Genomic DNA, 24,805 nt, shown 5'->3' on the forward strand with positions numbered 1-24,805 from the left:
AAGAAGGTATGAATTAAAGAGCCCAATGAGCAATGGGTTGCAGTGGGAGGGTGGGTAGAAAGACATTCTAAACAGAAAAATTAAGCAGCAATTGAGAAAAAGCCAAGGCTAGAGTTTAGGAAATGGGCAAAGAGTTAGAGAGGTAGACGCCGTAAGATTTATTCAGAATACCTGTTATGTGAGCAGCACTGTGGGAATATTTTTTCAAGGATTATCGTATATTTAATTAAGTGGTATTCTCTGAGTGCTTTTAAACCCTCCCCCTTTCCTGTAAGTTTAGTCCCTTTCCTAAAACTAAAATTAAAATTAAAAAAAAAAAATAGCACATGTGTAGTGGATGCTGTGTTGTGCCCCCCAGACCCATCTCTTCAGGAACGAGATGCTTATTCCCATATCTGCAGGGCATGTTGATTGACTGAAAGATCTCAGTTGACTTCCTCTTTGGGAACTGCTGCTAAGAGGGCAGACTCACCCAAGGGCATACCGCGGAGGGGCAAGGAAGCCAGCATCTGATGACTGCTCAGCGCAAGAGGAGAGAAACCAGGCACGCGTGTCTTAGGCAGCACAACTCTGAGGGGGCGGTCCAGCCTGAGGCTGTGGCACCTTCATCTCCGTCCTACTTGTCCCACTCTCCCAGGTGTTGATCCCAAGGGTTCTCCCCCATTCAGCTTCCTGCATGGAAACCTCTGTCTCAGAGTTGGTTTCCCAGAAAACCTAAGACAGCATGTAAATATTACATGTCTATACACGCACCATTTTTTATTGTTAGTGCCTCAAAGAGTTGCTTCCTGTTTCGTATCTACAGGGAATTTGAAAACGATGATGAAACTATAGAGCACTTACCTGTATCAGGTTCTATGAGGACAGAAACTTTACATGCGTCATATTTCATTTGACCCTCACAACAACCCTTCAAGATAGGTCCCATTATTACACAGTTTGATAAATTAGGAACCTGGAGCTAAGGAGATTAAACGACTTGCCCAAGGTCACACAGCAAGTAAAAGGCAGAACTAAGAGCTAGAGTCTAGTTGCTCTTAACCCAACATCTGTGCTCTCTGCCATCGTAATGTACTCGTTTTCTAAGACTCACTCACTTTAGCAGTACATTAAATTCTGTACGCTGTTACTGTGGCTATCTATGATGAAAACAATGACAACCTTGTTTTTGAATCTGTATGCTCATAATTGAATTATATGCTCATCATCAGCCTGTTCTAAGAAGTTAGAAATTTCTTCTACGAGTCTAATTCAGTAAGAATGATAAGGGAAACTAAACTTTCTAAGGTCTAATTTTAAGAGCTAATAGAATTAAATGTTTACTTTATCAACTACAGGGTCACAAATATGATCACTGCTATCGGAGAAGCCTAAGAATAAGAAGAAGCCAGTCAAATGCAGATGGTTGTCCCCCAAATGGTCATAATTGCTGAGACCTTATCAGAAATCAAGGTAATGATCTGCTAGATGTTTCCAAGCTAGCTACATAGCTACAAAGAAGGGAAGATAAATTTAAAAAATCAAGATTGTGTGCTGGTGTCCCTATATAGAGCTACCTGTAAAGCAGATTGATGTTAATTAAAAAAATAAAAAGATGAGACCTTTGTGGCTGAGGAAACCCTGTGTTTGACAGTCTTAGATTTTCATTTAACCATCTCTTCCTCTATCTTTTCTCTCGATTGTCCTGACATTACATAAGAATTCACAGTTTGATCTATAAAGAAAAGAGCAGAGAGAATTGGAGACCTTACCTGTCCAATAATGAGGGGAACCACAACGGTCATAAAAAGCTGAGAAAAAATAGATGTAAAAGGCACAGAAGAGGAGGAGCCAAGCTGTAAAACAAGAACATGAGGAGTTAGAATTACTTTAAATCAGTTCTCAATACTGCTGTTAATTAGTGTCATAAATGAATTCTCTCACATGCACAAAAACTTGGTAGCTATATACAAAGAGCAAGTGAAGTTACTTTTATTTTTGAAATTCAGCACGAAATAGACTGAGTAGTTTAATATATAATTTTTATTGGGAGACTAAGATTGAAGAAAAATAACCATTGTTTTGCAATTAACTTAAATTTCTTATTATTAAATACATTTCTGAACTGTAAAGTCATTCTGTGTTCATACTGTCTGTACTCATATGGCATATTTCACCTGTAATCATAGTTTATGTGATTTCTATTTCACCCGTCTGCAGATACCTAAAACAAACAAGTGTGTCTCATTATTTTATCATCGAGATAATATTTTAATTTATGTAAATGAAATAGTTTCTAACTTTCCTACTCCTCCAAAACAAAGGCAGTGATTCTCATATCCTTTAAAATTCATTCTTAAACAAAATCTTGGAAATGGGAAATCCTGAAACGGAACTTATTTTTCAACTTAAAATTTCAATATACTGCTCCTAAATCTGTACGTTCTTAACGTTGTTCAGAATTCCTGTTTTGACTCTGTCCTCACTTTCTGATGCTTTCTTTGCTAATGATTGCAGTTTCAGCTTCATAAAAATGCTACTGCCAGCAGCACAAGGCAGTGTTTCTCTGTGAACACAGTCACACACTCACATTAATCTCAACTGCCAAGGCCTGCTGTCTTCCTATTAACTTTCTAATGTTTTTTCAAAATCTCCTTTCTGGACAAATAGTAGCCTGTTCCATAGTTGTTTATCCCTTTCACGAGTCCCTTCTGCAAACAGGTTCTCCCAAGCCATCAGTGACGATCCCCCTGGCCCTTGGAAGTTACTTTCACCTTCCCCTGCAGACCACACCTCAATTTTCATATTTACCTAAGTTTAGTTAAACTTGGAAATATCTTTCGGAACGTAATTTTTGTGAAAGATGTGGAGGCGGTAATGATGGAGGGCAGAGAATATTAAATAAAACATATAAAATATTTAGATAAGTGAAGTCAATAGCTCAGAATGAAGTGATGTGGGACCAGTGTTTTCACTGATTTCTGATTTCTGTGTGAACTGGCTTACCGAAATCTTTTCTATGCCTTGGTCTATTTTATAAAACTCTGTCCCCCATCCTCGGCCCCAATCTATACGCACTCAGAAGGTCAAGAATGTATGCCCTGTCCATCAATGGCCTGCATCCACTTAATACTGCCTTCAACACTGACCACTGGCTGTCAGTTTCACCCACAAAAAGTGTAGCCTCTAGCTTTTTCCTCTAGAACAAATATAAACGAAAGAAATACAAGCAGAAAAAATGAAACTGGTGAAGAACACATAGGATTTGTGGTGTGTTAAATGTTACATGGCTGTTAGATATTTCTTTTTAGGCAAAACCAAAGTATTAAAAGCTAATGATTACACCCTATTTTAGAGCAACGATGTCTTTGAAGTGCAAGGTATTTAGTAAATCTATTCTCTCCACAAATATTAACCCTAAGGATGCTCCTGGGGCAAGGACTGAAATAAGGAAAAATATATTTTACAAAGAAACAGAGGCACTGGAAAATTAGAAAAATAAACCTTAAAGAACGAAGTTTTCAAGTTCAGAAATGTTCAGCTCAATGCTCTATCCATAGGATTCACAATGTTTGAAGATACGCAGTAGGGTTCAAGGTGATAACCCTCAAGTAAAAAGTCTCAATTCTTGCCTGAAATCTCATGGGTGATCTCACACATCTCTGTTCCTCTTTTTATCTCAACTTCATTAAGTTATTTAATGTATTTTAAAAATGTTTTCATGAATAATCATATGAAGCTATATTCCCTCTGTCAGCCGAGTGCTTATTCCAGGAACTGGCACAGAGAATATGTTTGCAGAAAGCATAAACCTGTGCAGAATGAACAGATGAACTAATTTGTAAACATGGGGTGCTAAAAAGAGAAACACTCTTACCCAAAATCATATCCCTGTTTTTTTCTAAAAAAACCACACAAAACTTAAGTATATCTAAAAATCTCTTATTATCACGTAGCATTACAAAATCAGTTGGTATTATTCTTTTCACTGCTTGTTTATCACTAGTAACAAAACGAATTCGAACGTGCACCTAGAAACTAAGGGCATCTATTCATGATAAAAAACCAAGTGAAGAAAGGACCAGCTCACACGCACGTGTGCCCGTGTAAAACAACAGAGCGAGCCTGGTGGTGCATGTTCCCTCCCTCAGTTCTCCTCTACCCCACCTCCTTAGCTCCTTAATGCTGCTCTGGAAGGGAAGACCTAAAACTGATAGAATCCTAACCTGCAGGAGACTTGTAGTCCCATTAGCTCTTTTTAAAGACTGAAAACTGAGGTCCAGAGAGAAGCAGCTTGTAATGAACACTTCTAATACCTGTGTTATGATGTGAAATTGGCAGTGCTTCTCAAACACATGCAAGCAACTCTTCAGCCAGATCTGCTCTGTGATAGAAGCCAGATCCACACTGGGAAGGCTGGTTAGTTTAACCATAAAGTATTACTGCAGAGCAGCAAACTCAGATCAAACGGAGAGAAAAGTTAAAATGTGATTTCATGTATTGGGTCCATTTTGGGGGTTCTTTTTCATCCTAATTCAATCTAAAAGGGAAGTAGAGGAAAACCCATTTCAACTTTGGTGTTGAAGAATATTCTGTGTTTCACTTTCTAGATCCATCACGTAATAGACCACCTGCACATTCAGTGTTTGGGAGCCTCTTGTTCCTAGAAGACAATGAAAAAGGCTATGGGGTGAGGTGCAGGGTGGGAGGTTGTCCATGATCCCCAAGGTCCCTTTGTCCTCGAAAACACCCATGATCTCTGATCCACTTGATCAGGAGCACAGGTTAGAGCAGCCCTCCTCTGAGGCTTTGTCAGATCAGAGGCCAGAGCAAGCTAGCCAGGGATGTAAGTAGCTGGGTATACGAAACCAGACTAAGTACGGTGGAGACGTTGGGGAGGAAGTCCTGCAGGGTGGCTTCCTTAGAAGTGGCTCTGAAAGGAAGGAAATCTCAGTCCTGGGGTCTAACTTGGCATAAGTCCTTTCTTTTGAATCGGCCACCAGACCTGTCGCTGTGGTCAGTTTGAAGATGCAGAGGTCCCCTTGGGGAGGTTCCTGACGCTATGAAGTATGCCCTGGCATCCAGAAGAAAGAAGAGTGAGCATCTGCATTTGAGAGTATGACCAGAAAATTACAAGACCCAATCCTTTTGCACGCAGAGTTGATTTTAACTAAAGCAGAAGGAAATACGCTGCCTGGGCTATTTGGTTCTTCACATTTTAATGAGGAACCTCATGTGGTTTCTATTTCAGAGACCAATGTGTTTGGTCTCTGAAGCATCAATTATTGAAGCATCAATAGTTTGCACGTTTGGATAAAGTTGCGGGTTCAGCATAAGCTTGTGTCAAGCCAGTGCTCTGGGCTTCGCTGAGCCACCCGGCAGGTTTAAAGGTCCTACGTCTCCCATTGCCAACCCGCGCTTTAAGATATCGCATGTGAAATAAACAATCCAGGCATTGGCTAATCTCTTTCAGGAAAATAGTGCTTTAAAGCAGAGAACTCACAATTAGGTTTATTTGTTTTAATCTCATGCTGCGAAGAAACGTTTCAGTGAAAATTAAATATGTGGGAATTTAAGACCTTTGTGTTCAATCATTCAAATGGTAACCGGTGCCTCCTGTGGGCCAGAGGCATGTTCTCAGCCCCAGGGATCCAACAGTGAACATAAAACCAAACCCCCCCTCTCCAGGAGCTGCTTTTTCAAAGTTGAGGTCTGTATGCGGTCCACCCATCACCAAGTGCACACTCCTTTCTTTCCCCCGCTTATAACTGGAAAAGTTCTAGTCTTTTCCTAAGAATTATTTCAAGCATCACTTCTTTGGGGATTATTTCCAAACCCTCCTCCCCAAATGCAGACTCGGCCACCCCTTCTTTTGTGGCTCTGTGTTGCCACTGTACTGCTCAGAATCCTTGGTTGTTCTTGTTTACACATCTGCCTCTCCCAGTAGACTGTGTGTTCCTGAAGGTCAGGGACGCGGTCCTTTTCATGTTTATGTTCCGGCTGCCCAGCAGAGTGACTACGTTCTACATCTAGGGTGGTGGTTCTCAAACGTTTAACATACCAGACACACCTGGAGGGCTTGTGGAAAACACCTGTTCCTTGGTCCCACCTTCAGAGTTTCTGATTCGTAACACCTAGCAGGAAGGACGAGGGGAGGTCGGGGAGAATTTGCACTTCTAACCAGGCCCCAGGTGATGCCGTTGCTACTGCTGGGCTGGCGTTTACCTTTGAGAACCACTGAGTTAGTACACAATATGTGCTCCAGAACGTGTGTTCACCTAATGAATGGCCACAACACACAGGTAGAAAGAGAGGCTTGACAGTGTTTTTTCTTCTTTCCATCCTTCCAGCTTTCGGTAAGTTACAGAGCCCTGCGGAATTCACAGCCCCAAGAAAGGACCAGGAGCCTCCCACCCAATCGTCTCGTATAATTACAGATATGGTAACATTTATTGTGCACTGCTCTGAACGCTTAATGCGTTGAACGATTTAATACAGCGACCCCTTGAGGCGGGTCTCATTAGTACCCCCATTTTCATATGAGGAAACCGTGGCACAGAACACTTGAACAGCTTGGACATGGTCACCGTACCTAGAAAGTGACGGAGCCGGGATCTCACCACAGAAGGCTGGCTCCACAGCCCTCACACTTAATCCTTGCATTCCACCGCACATTAACGACAGAAGGGACGGAGCAGTGAGATGGGGAAGGGGGCAGGAGTGGAGGCCAAAGCTGGCCTCCCCTTATCTTGTCCACGTGAGAGAAAGCGAAGAGCGTCTGTGTGTCTGTATGTGTGTTTTGTGAGGGCTGCAAGGAGATGGGGAGCTGGAGGGCAGAAGCAAAAAGACAGAGGGAAAAAAAGAAAAAAAGGAGATGGGAGGAAACTGGATAAGCAGCGGACGACGGTGCAGCCTTTCTCACCTGGGTTTCTGGATTTGAACCGCAGGACACCGAAAATTATTTGAGTAACTCTTTTCTTAACTCCCTCAAGGATGGCACATCACTAGTACCAGGGTAGATGTATCCGAAAGAAGTTAATCCAGTACATACAAGGCCTGCTTTAGGGCATTAGGATTTAATTTTCTAACCTGGCAGAGAAAGGCTGAGTCAAACGAAGCAAGATTGGCTGCTATCGATCCATTCAACTTAGAAATTATTTGATTTGGAAAGAATCTGGGGTGGGGTCCAGTCAGTGAAATTTTACAGGGCCAGACTAAGCAGACTCAGAAAGACAAATAAGTAAATTCTTGATGAAGAGACATTGACCGTCTGTAAAATCATAGTTATCAGCCTACAGTTAGAAAACAGATGGTGCGTTTTAAATCACTCCTGTAAGTGAGCTGACCTGTAAATCGTCATTAACGCACCAGGTCCTCACTTGCTCTCTGTGTAATCAGCCTTTTATCTCCTATCAGGGAAATCCATTAGCCACAGGCATTGCAACTATTTGTGTCCCTTCTCAGCTATTAAAACATTATTGTATTATATAATTCACCCTTGATGATTGGTCTTTGCTTTCATGAGTACCACATTCAGAGAAAAATAAGAATAGATATTTATAGGTTATACTGTAGAGTAAAGAATGTTAAATCTCCTTTGCGAGGGAATCAGGAAGAAGCCACTTCAGACCTATATAGAGAGCAGGATGAGTTCCCTTCCGGCCCAGTTCTGGCCCCTCACTTACATTACCCAGAGCCCAGCCCCAGGAGAGGGAAAGAAGGAGGGGACTTGCTTAGTATTGGATCTAACTTTCTTGTACCCACACACAGACATTATGGATGTTCATAAATACTATCCTCTTCCCATCACAAAGACAAGGCATTCAGACAGAAGAAGGGAGAGTGTCCCTAGGCCTTGATCCCCTGAGCCCTTCTACAGTCCCGTCTTTCCCCAGAATCTATAGTCCAGTCTGCCTCTCATTCCATGCGAACTGAACTGATTACTTACACAAAATCAATGACTTAAAGGTATACCAGCTGACAGGCTCAGTGGAAAAATGACTGTCATTTTTATGAAAATTAAGAATATGGTTGTTAAAAAGCCATATTGATTTGGCTGCATGTATCAAACTAAAGATGGGTTACGGCATGGAATGTATATATGTAGTTGAGGAAATGATCCCTTTTATTTATTATTTATATATCTAGATGCATGGTACTTTTCCTTCTCTGAGCAACAAAGAACAAAATAGATTTTAAATGATTTTTTTAAAGATTAAAAAATATGTAAAACATTTCTTTTTGTTATCTGCTAATTTAAAACGTAAGATGAAAAGATTACCTTCCAATAAGTGATGGAAACTACGTACAATTGTAAGTTCTGTTTATTCAAACAACACAAAAATTGTAGTGAAATGTGCCCAAATGAACTGTAGATCGGCTTATCACCCACAGAGGAAAGCTGTGCGGAGATGGGCTTCCAGGACATGGCGGGCTAGAGGCAGAGACACGCAGAGGCGTCTAGAAACAAGCCTTGTCCCTTATTCCCTGACCACAGGACTCGGTCTTGTCAATCCTGAGTTTGGTTCAGGAACCACAGAACCTGCTGTTACTAACAGTCCCTTAAGCAGACGAAGTTTTAAGTTCCTCCAGAAGAGGGACCAACAGGCAAGGGTGGTGTAAGGAAGCAGTGTCCTTCTCACTTCAGCCAGATCGTAACTGCTTGGGGAGCAGCCGCTGGTGTTGCAGGGGGGACCAAGGTGCAGGGAGAAGCCTGGCTAGGACGGCGCTGCACCTGAGCTCATCCCTTCAGATAAGTCTGCCAAGTCCCAGAGCAGCGGTGGACTTGGCCTCTCTGGGTCGATGGTCCGTGAAGGGGGATGGGGGTGGGGGGAGTTTATCAATGTTGCTTCTAGAGCATTTGGAAGTGGCTTACCAGGTGCTCCCCTGCTTCCCCATTATTTCAACAAGGTCTGGGGGAGCCCCGGGATGAGCATTTACAAAAGACGCCACAGGTTATTCTGCGTTACAAAATTCTCCCTGCGTGAGAAGCATCCCTGCGTGATTTATACACGCAGTCAGAGGATAAGCTGCTCTCAGGCTCGAGGAGATGAGATCCGGTCTTACTTGCTTTAGGAACAAACGCTCCTGGGCACATGGTGGAGAGCCCGGCTCCGTGTGGAACAACTGAGGCAATCAATGGGATCGTTTCTCTTCAAGTGCTTTATGTTTTATCATCATTTTATACGTCGCACATGTATGTGACCATCAGTTCCCATCATTGGGAACATACTACAAAAAATAATCAGAGTACTGTACACGACACTAATGTCTGTATTTGTTGTTTTTGTTTTTAGTGATGGGATCAAAAGTTGAAGGACTTTCTATCACAGGTAGCCAAGTACTAGAGAAACTAATGATGACCGTAGCCTTGAAAGCTGCCACTGACGTCTCTCCCCGCCCTTGACCTTGCTCTTCTGTGAACTCCTATGAAATTCAGTCTGAATCACATAGTTTAGTAGGTAATTTTTCCTCTATATTTCTTCCATAGTCTTTATTCTTCTTTACCTACGTGAGGTTTAAGTTTCTTCAAGGCAATAATTATGCCTTATTCTGTTTATCTTTCCTACGTTACCTAAAATACATATGTCCAGGAAGTAGTAACTGAGTGCTGATAAAATGTCTTAAAATCACCTGTCTCCTAGGAGGCATGCTTTGTAAGCAAAACCTAGAAGGAACGCTGCCTGAAAGCGCCCCGTGTTCTTGACTAGTCTTTGAACCTAAGTCTTCTCATATAGGTAAGGATAATACCCACCTCTAAAGGTACTCATGCTATTCACATGGGAATATGCATAGAGTATCCATTAAACCTACTCAATAAAAATTATTCTCCCCCTCTCCCCACCATCCCCCTCCCCTTCTGGAAAAACAAGGTTTCTTTTAAAGTGTCCTGAGAATTCAAGCTGATTGGATTTAGGAACTGCTAAAATGGAAAGTAACAGAAGAGACAGTCAGACGAATGGAGCATACAGTTAGCCTAGAAACAGGGCCTAGTGTGTATGCATGGAGGTGCATGTACATGTTTGCGTGTTGTGCACATGTGTGTATATATGTCCAAGTATCACAATGCCTTCTAAATATCTACTTGATGAGGGGCCAGATTTCTAAGAAATCAAGTCATATAAAATCAATTGATATAACAGCAGAGCTGGTGGTGTTTCCACTTACTTAAGGGGCGCTTACATTACTATTGAACGGGTAAGCATGAAGGTGAATGTTTATTAAATATCCTAAGCGGTTGATGTGACCATCCCCACATATGAAGATGGGCTGATCTGTAACTCTGAGAATATGACTTTCAGCAGTGGTCCAAGTTTCTGCCCTATGTGTTTCCAGGGGTCTTGATGTTGAGCTGAACTTTGTGGCTGGGGTGGAAGTGAGGCCTTGATTTGTTGTTCCAATGGCACAAGCTCAAAGCGCTACTGACTCTCTCCTGCCACGCAGGAACTTATTTAAATAAAAGTGGTGGTCTACAGAAATATGGGGCTTGAGGCCATGACAATACCAGCTAATATCTGGCTTCCTTAGATCATAATTGCGTAGAATTAGACTGACCTGTTCCATGGTGTGAACATAGTTATCTTACCTGCTTTGTCTTAACTTTAGAGGGAGTAAGAGAGAAGTTTAGACGTTGCTTCCTTCCATTCCTCACAGTTGCCAAGATGTAGTTGGGAAGAAGGTGTGAGGGAGCTGCTAAGGAGACTTGGGGGGACAGGGGTCTACAAAGGCAGGAGCTTCACGCTGCCCAATGGACTGTCCCTGACCTCACAGCCTAAGTGCTTGACTCAGCACCAGGGCCTCTGCATCTTCACTATCCACAACACTCCATTTCAAGTTTTCAAATCTCTCTCTTTCAGTCTTCTCTATTATTTGCTGCCGAATAAAAACTGTAATAATGGTTGGTAAACAGAGTGTTAGTGAGAAACCACATCAAAGGAAAGGAAAGATCTGCAAGTTTTAAGTGATGTTAGATATGACCGAGAATCAGAACCACGCACATGAAAAAAACTTGAAGTAAGTAGGAGATCCCTGGAGAAATGTTAGAAGTTTCCATCTACCTCTCAAATTAAAAGTTTTCTTTCAAAAGGGAGCTCTACTACACTGTTGGTGGGAATGTAAATTGGTGCAGCCACTGTGGAGAACAGGATGGAGGTTCCTTAAAAAACTAAAAATAGAGTTGCCATATGATCCAGCAATCCCACTCCTGGGCATATATCCAGAAAGGACAAAAACTCTCATTGGAAAAGATACATGCACCCCAGTGTTCATTGCAGCACTATTTATAATAGCCAAGACATGGAAGCAACCTAAATGGCCATCAACAGATGAATGGATAGAGAAGATGTGGTACATATATACAAAGGAATATTACTCAGCCATAAAAATGAAATAATGCCATTTGCAGCAACATGGATGGACCTAGAGATTATTATACTAAGTGAAGTAAGTCAGACAGAGAAAGACAAATACTGTAAGATATCACTTACATGTGTAATCTAAAATATGACACAAAGGAATTTATCTACAAAACAGAAACAGACTCACAGACAATAGAGAAGAGACTTGTGATTGCCAAGAGGGAGGAGGAGGAGGGGGAGGGACGGATTGGGAGTTTGGGGTTAGCAGAGGCAAACTATTACATATAGGATGGATAAACAACAAGGTCCTACTGTACAGCACAGGGAACTACATTCAATATCCTGTGATAAGCCATCATGGAAAAGAATATGAAAAAGAATGTGTGTGTGTGTGTGTGTGTGTGTGTGTGTGTGTATATATAACTGAATCACTTTGCTGTACAGCAGAAATTAACATTATAAATCAACTATACTTAAATATATTTTTTAAAAAAGCTTTCTTTCAATAAAAGATTATTGTAAAAAAACCCACTTCTCCTATTAAATAAAATGTTTTCTTTTTTAGTAACCTCCTTTGAAATATTATGATACTTGTGATACAATTTCTACCTTGGATTTTAATTATCTGTGAATATATTCTATTTTCTCTGTTAAATCATAAATTCTTTGAGGGAAGCATCAATGTCAGACTGATTGTTGTAATAGTCACAGTGCACAGTAGGCATTCAAACACTGAATAAAAGAATGGATGTTTTAATATTATTGCAAAAAAACTGTGAGTTATTTGTCATAGCAAATATAAAGTAAAATTTTATGGCTCAGGCTGGAATCCTAACCTGCGAACCACTTATTTATCATGTGAATCATTCTAATCATCGTTCACCCATCTTCCTATTCCCCTCCTTCCAACATTTATTGAATACTTGGCACCAGAGATAAGTTAATGAATAAGATATTCACGGTTCCTGGCCCAGGCGGACAAAATCCAGGGGCTGCTTACCACTGGGAACATTGTTTCAGAAGGACAATTCACATGGAATTTCAAGTAATGAACTTATAAGTATAGTGTTTTAGCTAGACAAGGCCTTTATTTACCCTTACAGATTGGAACTTCGTGGTCTGATACACATCCACTAACAAAATAAAGACAATCATTTCTGCCCCCGCCCAATAGCAAAGGTATGTTATCCAGAAAATTGAGGTGATATATGTAAAAAACACTTTGAGTCTTGGGAGTTAATGGTGCTATTTCAGGAAGTTTCACTGCACTCATTGCCAGCCATGGTAAACATTGGATTCATTTATACACAAGTTTATAAGATTATAGATGATTATAGAATCTTAAAGTTTTAAGACTCAGCCCATCATTAAGGTCTGGACTAGGGACCATCGCTGCATTTCATCAGATAAGTGCTTTTGCAAAACCTTGACATCCTTCCTGGCATTATTTTCTATTTTCCTTTATAAAGTGTCAAATCTAAATAACTAGCATTTGCTGGTTCCTTACAGTTTACAACAGGCTTTCCCATAAATGAACTCATTTCATCTTCTCATAATGCTCACTTTACAGAGGTAAAAACCGAGGCTAAGGAGGGTGAAAGAAAATCCACTGTTCACAACAAATACTGGCTGCAGACTGAACCAAAACGGGATGCTTTCTCCCCATACCATGCCCCTCCTGCACGACAGACTGTGAGGGAAGTGAAGTCGGTCCCTTCAAAATGGCTTTACAATAAGGAATGTGGCCCTGAAGGTAGAGCATGTGATGCGGATGTACGAGTCTTAAAAGTGGTCCTAGCCCGACTCTTTGAACAGAGGCACCTGGCCACCTGTGCAACTGTGATGTAGTGATACAGTAAGAAATATATATTTGGTCTTTGTTCCCAATTCCTAGCACAGAGCTTCTAAAACCCTCAGAACTTCCTGAAGGATGGGATGATAATAGCGTCTTTTGTTACATTATTTGGGTTTTGTCCCCAGTACCTGGCACAGAAGGGTTCAGAGAGCTTCTGGGTTGGTGAATGCACCCATATGCAGGGTGGGTGGTGCACCCCAAACTCCATGGGACAGAAACTCCTGCACTTGGGACCGTTCTGGACCTTGCTCTATGTACCTCTTCATCTGGCTGTTTATTTGTTTCCTTTATAATTAACTGGTAGTAATAAATAAAGTGTTTCACTGGGTTCTGTGAACAGTGGTAGCAAATTATTGGACCTGAGGAGGGGGTTGTGGGAGCCCCCTGATTTGTAGCCAAGTCGGACAGAAGTGTGGGTAACCTGGAAACCACTACTTCTGATTGGCACCTGAAGTGAGAGGCAGTCTTGGGAGACTGAGCCCTCCACCTGTGGGGTCTGCATTAACTCTGGGAAGTTAGTGTCAGAATGAATTAAATTGTAGAATACTCGGTTGGTATTTGCAGAGAATTGGAGGATCGCTTGGCATGGAAAACCCACACCTTTGGTGTTAGAAGTACTGTGAGAACAGAAACAGTTTTTCTTTACCAAGCATCCATTCCAAAATGCTTTCAAGTGGCTTCCATAGCCAGGCATTATTTTGAGCAGTGGGGTTTTAGCAGTGACCAAAACATAAAGTCTCTGCTATCTTGTGATGCTTTGCTCTAGTTAGGGAAGATGGATAATAAACAAATTAACCAGTGATTAAGATGTCACGTGAGAAGTGCTAAAGAGGAACAATTAAGAATGGTAGGTGGGGAGAGAGTGATGGAATATATTATTCCTAAATAATAGGAATTATTGTTCTTCTCCTCTAAAATGACATCTGACCAGAAACCTGATGAAAGTGAAGGAGGGAGCCGTGTGGATATCCAGGGCGGGGAGAATCCAGGCTGAGCCAATGCCAAGTGTAAAGACTCTGAGGATGGTCCTCGGTGCTGCTGGACCATAGCACTGCATTTGCCCATTCCATTCACTCTGCCGCATGACTGTTTCATGTCTTTGCCTTTCTCATCAAATCTCCAACACCTCCTTGCCTTTTCTTGTCCTCTACCCCTAACCTTGCTTGCCACTTCACTGAGAAAACAGAACCAGAGGAGAACTTAACAAGCTCCTATAATTACATCATCCAATTTACTTGCATCCCTGCCTATATCCCATGGCTTCCCTTCCATGACTCTGGATGAACTATCTGTGCTTAGGAGGCCATACTCCCTTTACACACTAGAACTCATCCCTTTCTCCTACTCAAGGACACGGGTCCACGAATTCTCCCCTCTTTTTTCTGTATCAAATTTTCCTTCTCTAACTGGATTAATCTATCGATACAAATATGCTAATAATTTTCCCAACTTAAAAAAGAATCCTCTCTCGGTCCTTCATTAACTTTGTTGCTCTCCCATTTTCTGCACACTTTACAGCAAAATGAACTCTGTCTTTAACTCTTCTTTCTTCATTTATTCTTGAACCAACTTCAATAAGGCTTTCGCCTTCATAACTCTGCTGAAATAGCTCTTGTTAAGGTCTCCAGTGGTCTCCATCTTGTTACAATCAATGGCCAATTGTTGGACTTCATTTTATCCGAATTATTACCAGCATTTGAAGTAGTTGACCATGCTCCCCTTTTTGAAACACATTCTCTGCTAGGCTTCTAGGACATTACAATCTCTTGGTGTTCTGCCTAAGCAAACTGGATATCCTTGGTCTTCTTTGCTGACCTCTTAATATTAGAATGCCCCAAATTCAGTCCACTGATACCTCTCCTTTTCTATTCTCTTTTGGTGATCTCGTCCAGTCTAACTCAAAATCCATCTCTATGCTGAACTCTCCCAAATGTGTATCTCTAGAGATACATACACACACAGAAAGTCCAGGCCCTTTCTCCTGAATTCCAGATATATAGTCAACTGCTTACTTGACTTCTCTACTTAGATGTCTGAAAGGCATCTTAATCCAGACATGTCCAAGACTGAATTCGTTGTGAGTTCCATCAACTTGTTCGACCCTACAGCCTTCGCTATCTTAGTAAATGGCAATTCCATACTTCAAGTTGCAGAGGCGTGGAGTCATCCTTGATTCTTATCTTTCCCTCATAATTTTCATTCAATCTCTCAGTTCTTTCAAGAAAATAAAGAACTACTTCCCACCAGATTTATTCAACCACGCTGGCCCAAGCTAATGGCATCTCTTACACTAGCTTTCTTTTTTTTTTTTTAAATATATTTATTTATTTATTTATTTTTGGCTGTGTTGGGTCTTCGTTTCTGAGCGAGGGCTTTCTCTAGTTGCGGCAAGTGGGGGCCACTCTTCATCGTGGTTCGCGGGCCTCTCACTGTCGCGGCCTCTCGTGTTGCGGAGCACAGGCTCCAGACGCGCAGGCTCAGTAATTGTGGCTCACGGGCCTAGTTGCTCTGCGGCATGTGGGATCTTCCCAGACCAGGGCTCGAACCCGTGTCCCCTGCATTGGCAGGCAGATTCTCAACCACTGCGCCACCAGGGAAGCCCTTGCACTAGCTTTCTAACTGGTCTTCCTGTCTCCACCATGATCCCCTTAAACAATCTACTCTCAACCCAGCATCCAGAGTCACCCTTTTAAAGGGAATGTCAGAACATGCCATTCCCTTGATCAAAACTCTTTCAATGGTTTCCTGTCTCTCTTGAATTACAATTCAAAATCCTTACAAAGGACTTTAAGGTCCTCTATCATTTGGCCTCTGCTATGTCTCTGACCTCATCTCCATCTACTCTCCCCCTGCTCACTCCATTCCAGCCACACTGGTCTCCTTGCTGTTCCTTAGACACCAGGCACACTCTCAGCACCTTTGCACTTGTTGTTCCTTCCACCTGGAACATTCTACCACCAGAAAGCTCACTCCATTATCTCCTCTAGGCCTTTGCTCAAATATTGATTCTCAGTGAGTCCAACCTCCCAAGCCACTTCCCTTCCTTACTTTATTTTTTCTTTAGCACCCATCTTACACAATATATTTTTACTTATTTGTTGGTTGCTTCTTTCCACTAGTATATTACCTCCATTAGAGCAAAGATGTATCTGTTTTGCTCATTGCTGTATCCTTGGCACCCAGGAAAGTGACTGGTATATTGGAAGAACTCAATACGTATTACTGAATGAGTGATGACTAAGTTAAAATAACTTTTTGGAGGAATTGTGTCATAAAAGAGTGCACAGAAATGGAGTGCAGGTAGGATAAGGTGAAATTTAATTTTTAAGATGTGTAATATTACAGAATGCTTACATGCTGATAGAAATGATCCAGCAGAGATAGAAAATTTAATGACATAGAAGAAAGAGGGAAATTTGTGTGGCTCCTATTGTTAAGTAGGCAATAAGGGATGGCACAACTGGAGGGACTGGCCTTAGATGGGAGCAAAGATAGTTTATCTACGGAAGGAGGAGACAGGAGAAAAATATAGATGCAAGTAGGTGGGATCTTGTAAATTTCTCTGATTGCTTCTGACTTCCTCATCAGCTGGTTTCCTTTCTGCATCAGTTGGGATGAAAAAAGAGAAGAGGCACTGGAAAATTGAGAAGCAAGGAGAAGGTGTGAAATGATTCTCTAGAGACTGGGGATGTGCGTCAGTTCGGGGAAGGGAGTAGGATTGCCAGGCTCATTTACAATTAGTGGTCATGAATTTCGAATGAGATCAGTCAGCATGAGAGTGGGTGCTCCCGCGTGTTCAGGTACAAATACAGAAAGGTATAGAGTTGGATTAAGCAGGCCTGGCACTTGCCAGACAAATAGGAAGCAGTAAGAGATGAGCAAGGTTGTTGACGGTGTATGTAATAAAGTAATTACAATGATGGACCATGAGATCTAGGCTAGGTCAGATGGAATCTGAGGGTAAGAGGGTGAGGGTAGGGTGGATTAGTTAGAAGCATTGAAGGTGATAAGGTAAATAAATGAGCCCTTCTGGCAAGTTTGAAGAATTCTTAATCTGGGGAGTAAGTCACAAAGATAGCAGCTGCTAGTAGGAGAAGACATTTGAAAATAGGATTATGGAAGGATGCTATTATTGGCAGTAATAAGTCAAAGGTCTGACTGCAGGGGTAACTGGCTGAGATGAGGGGGAAGGCAATCTCACTGGTGAAGGGGGTCAAGAATTTAGAGGCCAGGGTATTGGGAAGGTCAACTATGTGAATACTGAAAACACCAAGAATAAATCCAAGTGTATTGTTAAAAAGAAGACAATGGAAAGATGCTAACATTTTTCTGGACTCTTAGAGCGTGACCTGGCGTTCCACTGACAATTACAACGAAGAGCAGCAGCAGATAATATAGGTGTCCTGGCATAACCTTTAAAGGTAACAGGGGATTTTATGGAGAAGGCATGGGAAGTGATCTGGGATTGGTAAAGAGGAACAAGAAAGACACCTTATCCCACTTCAAGCCTCAGTGATATGAAAGATGCCAGCAGCAAAAACATGAATAAGAAGACAGGTTTCAGTTGGAGCAAGATGGTAAAGGGAACATTCTGAGAAGATGTTAAGAATACAGGGAACTGAGACTCCATCAGCAAAAGTGGCTTTTACTAGCTACTGTGCCTGACTATCCAGAAATTTACACTTTCAAGATATGATTTTTAAAAAAAAAGACAATTCAATTTTCAGGGGTTGTATTAGCTTTTTTGACTTCTGTAATGAAATATCATAAACTGGGTGGCTTAAAACCACAGAAACGTATTGTTTCACAGTTGTGGAAACTGTAAGTCTAAACTCAAGCAAGGCCATATTCTCTCTGAAATCTCTAGAGGAGAATCCTTCCTTGTCTCTTCTAGCTTCTGATGTTTGCTGGCAACCGCTGGTGTCCCTTGGCCTGTGGACCCATCTCTCTAATCTCTTCCTCCATCATGATGTGGCATTCTCCCTGTGGTTCTCTGACTCCTATTCTTTACGGACAGCAGTCATACTGGATTAAGGACCCACCCTGTACCACTATGACTTCATCTTAACTAATTACATCTGCAACACCCCTATTTTCAAATAAGGTCACATTCGGATGTACTAGGGATTAGAACTTCAACCTATCTTTTGGAGAATCACAATTTAAGCCACAGCAGGGGTGTTGATGAAAAACACTACATCTTTAATGAAATGTGTTCATATTTTAAGTTGCTCAGGCTTTTCTCTCCTAAGTGAAGCCTGGTCACCCAAGTGTTTAAGCAATTCCCATTGTTCGTAAAATGCACAGGCAAAAAGTATTAAACACTGTGCATGCGATTTCAAGTCATGTAACACAGAAGTAGCTATTGATGTCGTGTGATGGTGCCATTGAACCTAGTGGGACAGCCTAGTTAGCTCAAAAGGGAGGCATTAAACTTTTAAGTTGAGGGTCTTGGGGTCTCTTTCACTATTCCTGTAGCTTGATGATTTAAAAAGGTTGAACCAAGTAAAGCTCACAAGTCTAGGGTCTAAGAGTGGAGGCAAGCTTGCATGATGCCATTAATATTAACCAGCTGGGAATGTCTTGTTACGGCATGGAGATGGGAAGAGAGGGAGAAAAGTATGCATCTGGTTCTTTTAGTCACAGCTGAAACAGTGTCTCAGGGATTCCAGACTCTGAGATACTCAAAAGTGCTACCTAGGTCTTAGCCCCCTAGTTGTGGCTGTGACTTCTCTCGTGATCTTCTTCAAAGAGTCCCCTGAGTAGGAGATGCTACTCTTCTGCAATGGAGAAAACCTAGGCTACATAGTCGTTTATTGGACACTTTCTATACGGCCAGCTCTATGCTACTCCTCTGACTCACTGCCAGGGGGGACCCCAGACTGGCCTGCATCCTGTGCCCACTGAGTGCTGCCCCTGGGAAATTATGATCCCAAGGCTTGGAAAAAACACTGAGGGACGATCCCAGGTCCTCACATCTAGTGACCAGGTAGGTACATACCAACCAAGTCTTTTTTTCCCAAAGAGACATTCACTTCAGTTTCAATTTGACTCACTGCAAATTCTGAATTGCTGAGTCTAAATTAATGAGGTTTGTGATGCTGGGGGAAGTGATCTGATTATTTGACTCTCCTTACCTTGTCAGGATGGAGCTAGCATTTCAGAAGGGATGGTAAGGCTGAGGGTTATTACTGGAAGGTAATGTCTTTCATAAAAGATGCAAAATCCAACTGTTTAGTAGGGCATCTCTCCCTCTCCACTTCCTACACAGCTTGTAAGAAATGAAGTCCCACATTCTATTACTCTAATTGAATTTCAACTTGGGTAATTACCCTATAATTAAATAAATTTGCCCCATAGTTTTAATTCACTGACAAATAGTGCTAGTCAAACAGCTACATTTCACTCCCAGAAACGCATCCCTGCTCTATTTCAGTGATGAGTGGAGTGATTTATATTTGGGAGATGTGTGTATGAAAAATGCACAGTTCATAAAATATTTTAGGTATCATTCATGGTTACATATGCTTTTCTCAGCATGAGATAACATTAATTTCTATTATAATCTCTCATCTAATTTCTCATATGCTTAGTGCCAAAAGAAATAAGACAGCTAATTAGCATTTCTTATTTTCAGAACAATTTTTGCTTGGTTTGTCAGTAGCTTGTATTTTTTCTTTCTAAAGCACGTTTCATTATCCCTGGGAGACAGACTGGGGTAGGTGTTATTGTTTCCCATTTTACAGATGAAAACACCGAGGCAGTATTCCCCAAAGTGAGGAAGCCAGCTCCTATCAGTACCAGCACAGGAAACTAAGCTTTGTCTGGTCCCCTGGACCAAGGCTCTTTCAATCAAACCCTTGGTCACTAGCAATCACTTCAGTCTCACTAGTGAGAAAATAAAGTGCAGCACATTTTTGACCTACATCACAGGTCATTCATTTGTAATAATTAATGATTTAGCCAGGAGTCAGAGGCCCAAGAACTGGGTTCTGTTGCTCTCCTTGGGCCATGAGACTACAGAGATTCTTTGTGTCTCCATGTTATAACTTGGTACAGCTCAACTGGAAGAACAGTTCAAAATATGATGCAAGATTCAAATTTCAATTTATTTCTAAAGACCTTTCTTAAAGGGTTGTAGATGGCTTTTAATAAAGGATATTAAAAACAACATCAAAATACTCACAAAAAGCAGCAGTAGCAGGGGTGTTACAACGATGCCCTGAAAGAAATGAAAGAGATGATGATCATTTATCAGCCTGGAAAGCAGGACACTTTCTTTGCCATTTTAAACTCTGATGCATGGAAATGCTTATCCTTCTCATTTCTGTTTAATAAAATCTAGGAGATAAAGAAGAGGGAGCCCCACTCTTGGCTCTCCCGACCATAATGCCTTAGCATCTCTAGTATAATTATTCATATCTGGCATCATTTAAAGTACAACCACCAATCTTCCTTAAACTCGTCTTGCCTTTTTAAAACTTAAGTTCCCTTCCACGTTGCATATGCATCACTTGGGTGGAAGCTGGCAAGATTTCTCACTCCAAGGCTTTCAACTCTAACTTGGATAAAGTGCCCCTTTTCAAGAGAAGACAGGTGGTTTAGTCCCAGTTGGGGTCCTCTCCTGAGCAAAGACCACATCAGTTGTGACGAATGGGATGTCATGATTTTGTAATGTGAACTGATCTCCCCTAGGAAATGAGCTGGGATCTCAAAACTCATTTCACTTGATTGGACTCTATGTCTCCATGGTGGAAGGCAAGTCTTTCATCTAATTCAGCCACCCAGGACCACCTCAGTCCCTCTGCCTCCAGAGGCAGGAAGGAGCAAAAGATTTGTTTTCTTCGATGACAGGGAACAGTTTGAGGTTGTTGTTGATGAGGCAGGATACAAGCTTTTAGGATTCTTGAAGGTAAATCTTTAAAACTAGGTGTTTGAGTTGGGAGTTAACATGACAGGTCTCGGTTTTACAGCAGCAGCTGATGATTTGCCCCCTTAGTTGTTCCTTTATCTCTCAACACTTTATTATGATTTATACAAGAAAAAGCAGTTCATATTTTTATTAATGAATTCTACTTGGAACTTTAAAATTCCAAAGAGTCTGTGTGTGTGTGTGTGAGAGAGAGAGAGAGAGAGAGACAGAGACAGAGACAGAGACAGAGACAGAGACAGAGATAGACAGACAGACAGACAGACACAGACTATACTGTGCCCAGGATCGAGGTCTGGGACCACTTCATTACTTTTGGGAAAAAGTCCTTTTGGTATTAATATATGGAAACCCTTTTGTCATTACAGTAACTAAATTCTTTTGGATGTGGCCCAAAGGGAATGGCTTACCATATATGAATATTGCTACCATAACTTTCTTAGGCATATACACATGTGAATATCCACACACAGACTTGTTTTATTGCTAAATAATAGAATAAATGCTTCTTTATTGTGCAAACTTTCACAGCTAGCTGGCAATAAGGAATACCGCATTTTTATTCAAGTGTTATATTTTAAAATCTACTTATTAAAACATGTATTGTGGTTTATCAGCTCCACTGGTGCCTCTGAAGCAAGGTCTCATCAGCACCATTTAGAAGAGCTCAATGTGCAAAATGCCAAAATAATTTTTAAGAGTTACTGTCCTTCAATAACATGGAATCTATTCAGACTCTAGGAGGAATTCCGAACTTTGTGAGGTCATGTCGAAATGGAAATATCTGGCTGTTTCAGTCTAGGTGGGAGCCATCTGATTTCAAGTCAATTTGTTTAGATGTCTATTGAGTATCCACTTACATGCCAGGCATGGTTCCAAATAATTAGAAGAATTAATGAAAACTGATCCGGTAGAAGGCGTGTTAGGATATTGCAGGAAGAAGGAAGGGCATTTGCAAAGCTATGAAGTTGAGCAGGGAGGGAGAAAAAGTATCAAGTGGAGGGTTCAGATACCAGATCATCAAAGGTCTTGGAGGCCAGGAGAGAGAGCTTGGAGCTGATCCTTCCAACAATGTCAAACTACTGGGTGGGCCAAAGGTTCGTTTGGTTTTTTTTGTAAGATGGCTCTAGTAGCACTTAGTTGTCTTTAACTTCATTCGAAACAATTTTGTTAGATTGTATTGTGACAGCTGTCATATCAGCGTGCATTTTAAAAAAGACTTATCAAAATTGGTGAATTTTTGTGTAGCCATTTTAATATTGAAGATGGAAGAAAAAAAGCAACATTTTCTTCATATTATGCTTTATAATTTCAAGAAAGGTAAAAACACAACTGAAACACAAAGAAAGATTTGTGCAGTGTATGGAGAAAGTGCTGTGACTGATTGAACGTGTCAAAAGTGCTTTGTGAAGTTTCGTGCTGAAGATTTCTCGCTGGATGATGTCCCATGGTCAGGTAGACCAGTTGAAGTTGACGGCGATCAAATCGAGACATTAATTGAGAACAATCAACGTTATACCACGTGGGAGAGAGCCGACATACTCAAAATATCCAAATCAAACGCTGAAAATCATTTGTACCAGCTTGGTTATGTTCATTGCTTTGATGTCTGGGTTCCACATAAGTTAAGCAAAAAAAACCTTCTTGACCATATTTCCACATGCGATTCTCTACTGAAACATAATGAAAACGTTCCGTTTTAAAAACAAATTGTGACAGGCGATGAAAAGTGGATACTGTACAATAATGTGGAACGGAAGAGATCGTGGGGCAAGCGAAATGAACCACCACCAACCACACCAAAGGCAGGTCTTCATCCAGAGAAGGTGATGTTGTGTATATGGTGGGACTGGAAGGTAGTCCTCTATTATGAACTCCTTCCAGAAAACCAAACAATTAATTCCACAAAGTACTGCTTCCAATTAGACCAACTCAAAGCAGCACTCCACGAAAGGCGTCCAGAATTAGTCAACAGAAAATGCATAATCCTCCAACAGGATAATGCAAGACCACATGTTTCTTTGATGACCAGGCAAAAACTGTTACAGCTTGGCTGGGAAGTTCTGATTCAACCGTCACATTCACCAGACATGGCACCTTCGGATTTCCATTGATTTTGGTCTTTACAAAATTCTCTTAATGGAAAAATTTTCAATTCCCTGGGAGACTGTAAAAGGCACCTGGAACAGTTCTTTGCTCAAAAAGATAAAAAGTTTGGGGCAGACGGAATTATGAAGTTGCCTGAAAAATGGCAGAAGGTAGTGGAACAAAAGGGTGAATATGTTGTTCAATAAAGTTCCTGGTGAAAATGAAAAACGTGTCTTTTATTTTTACTTTAAAAACCGAAGGCACTTTTTGGCCAACCCAATATTAAAGGGGGGGTATAATGAGTTAGTAAAATAATTTAGTAAATGGAGAATGAATTTGACTTTGCTTCTAACCTAGCCACTTTTACCCTTGTTATCTATCAGTTCACCTAAATTCAGATAAAAGAAAATAGAAACTTATATTAATGTTAATTATGGAATTTCAATAGCACTAATAACACTTCTGAGAAACAGTATGATATCTGTGATAGGATAAGAATTTTCCCCCGGGAAGAAGGTTGAGCATTGTCACCACTCTGGGAACATCTGTCTTGTATTAGAGGGGTCGAACCCACACTGGTGTCATATAACACGTGGGCACCCATATTCTTCCTGGTGCCCATTTCATTTTCCTTTGCAATAGTGGAATAGTAACAGTATTAGTAATAATACCAGTACTACTAATGGTATTTTGCTTCAGTACTTTTATGTACGTTTAAAAATTTGACCTTCCTCTACTGAAATAGTTGGTTTCCATAATAGCCCCACTTTATGGATGATGAAACAGGTTCAGAAATGCCAAGCAACCAGCCCAAAATCACACAGGAAATAAATGTCAAAGCTTGGACTAGAGCCTGCTTTGTCCAGCTCCAAATCCTGAACTGACTCCAGTACGGCGCTGGTCCCTGGGTAGCAGATTAACAACCAGTACAGTTTCCTACAGAGTTCTGCTAAGGACATATATGTCAATGATTAGTTGCTATATGACCTTGGCTTCCAGCTGATCACCAATTCTTAGAGATGGTCTCATTCTGGAAGGGAGAGCACTATTATCTCCAGATTTTCCTGCTTGAATATTTCAAGTGTATGGTCACCAACACACAACAGTTCTTACAAGGATTTACGATATTTGTTGCTAAGACATTAAGTTTCCTAGTGAATAGGATGTATCTTCTAATTCTAGATTCACAATTCCTCATTATTTTCTCAAGAATGGCTGTTCAAGTTCATTAACTAAGAATGAATTGTTGCACAAAGCTGAAACTTGCTTTTCAGTTGTATTAGGAAATGAGTCAGCCATGGTGCCGTTAATCCTGACAAGAGCACCGTAATTAAGTTTTGGTGAAGTTGTTCTAATTATTATAAAATAATAATAGCTAATATTTATGGAGTACTTGTATTAGATGACGTGCTAAGGACTTTATGTGTGTTATCTTACGTAATCCTTACAACAACCCTATACGGTAGGTACTGATACTATCCCCATCTATCAGGGAAGGAAACTGAGTCTCAGAGACACTGAGTGAATCAGGAAAAGGCAATGTCAGGGATTCAATCTCTATCTCCCTGACTCCAGAGCCTGTGATCCTGAATTGTG

The 24,805-nt window shown here is 41.1% G+C and overlaps 1 protein-coding gene across 2 annotated transcripts in view; it reads right to left on the reverse strand.

The window, feature by feature from the left end:
* Positions 1-24,805, reverse strand: part of SLC10A7 (solute carrier family 10 member 7) — a 253,126-nt gene that overhangs the window by 57,866 nt on the left and 170,455 nt on the right. For both annotated transcript variants that reach the window (XM_068542585.1, XM_068542583.1), the window contains 2 exons: positions 20,378-20,413; positions 1,752-1,835 (listed from right to left, as the gene is read on the reverse strand). In XM_068542585.1, the coding sequence (XP_068398686.1) occupies positions 1,752-1,835; positions 20,378-20,413 (120 nt within the window). The remainder of the gene's footprint in view (positions 1-1,751; positions 1,836-20,377; positions 20,414-24,805) is intronic.

The sequence above is a fragment of the Eschrichtius robustus genome, chromosome 4 (assembly GCF_028021215.1).
Source record: "Eschrichtius robustus isolate mEscRob2 chromosome 4, mEscRob2.pri, whole genome shotgun sequence".
Classification (NCBI taxonomy): Eukaryota; Metazoa; Chordata; class Mammalia; order Artiodactyla; family Eschrichtiidae; genus Eschrichtius; species Eschrichtius robustus.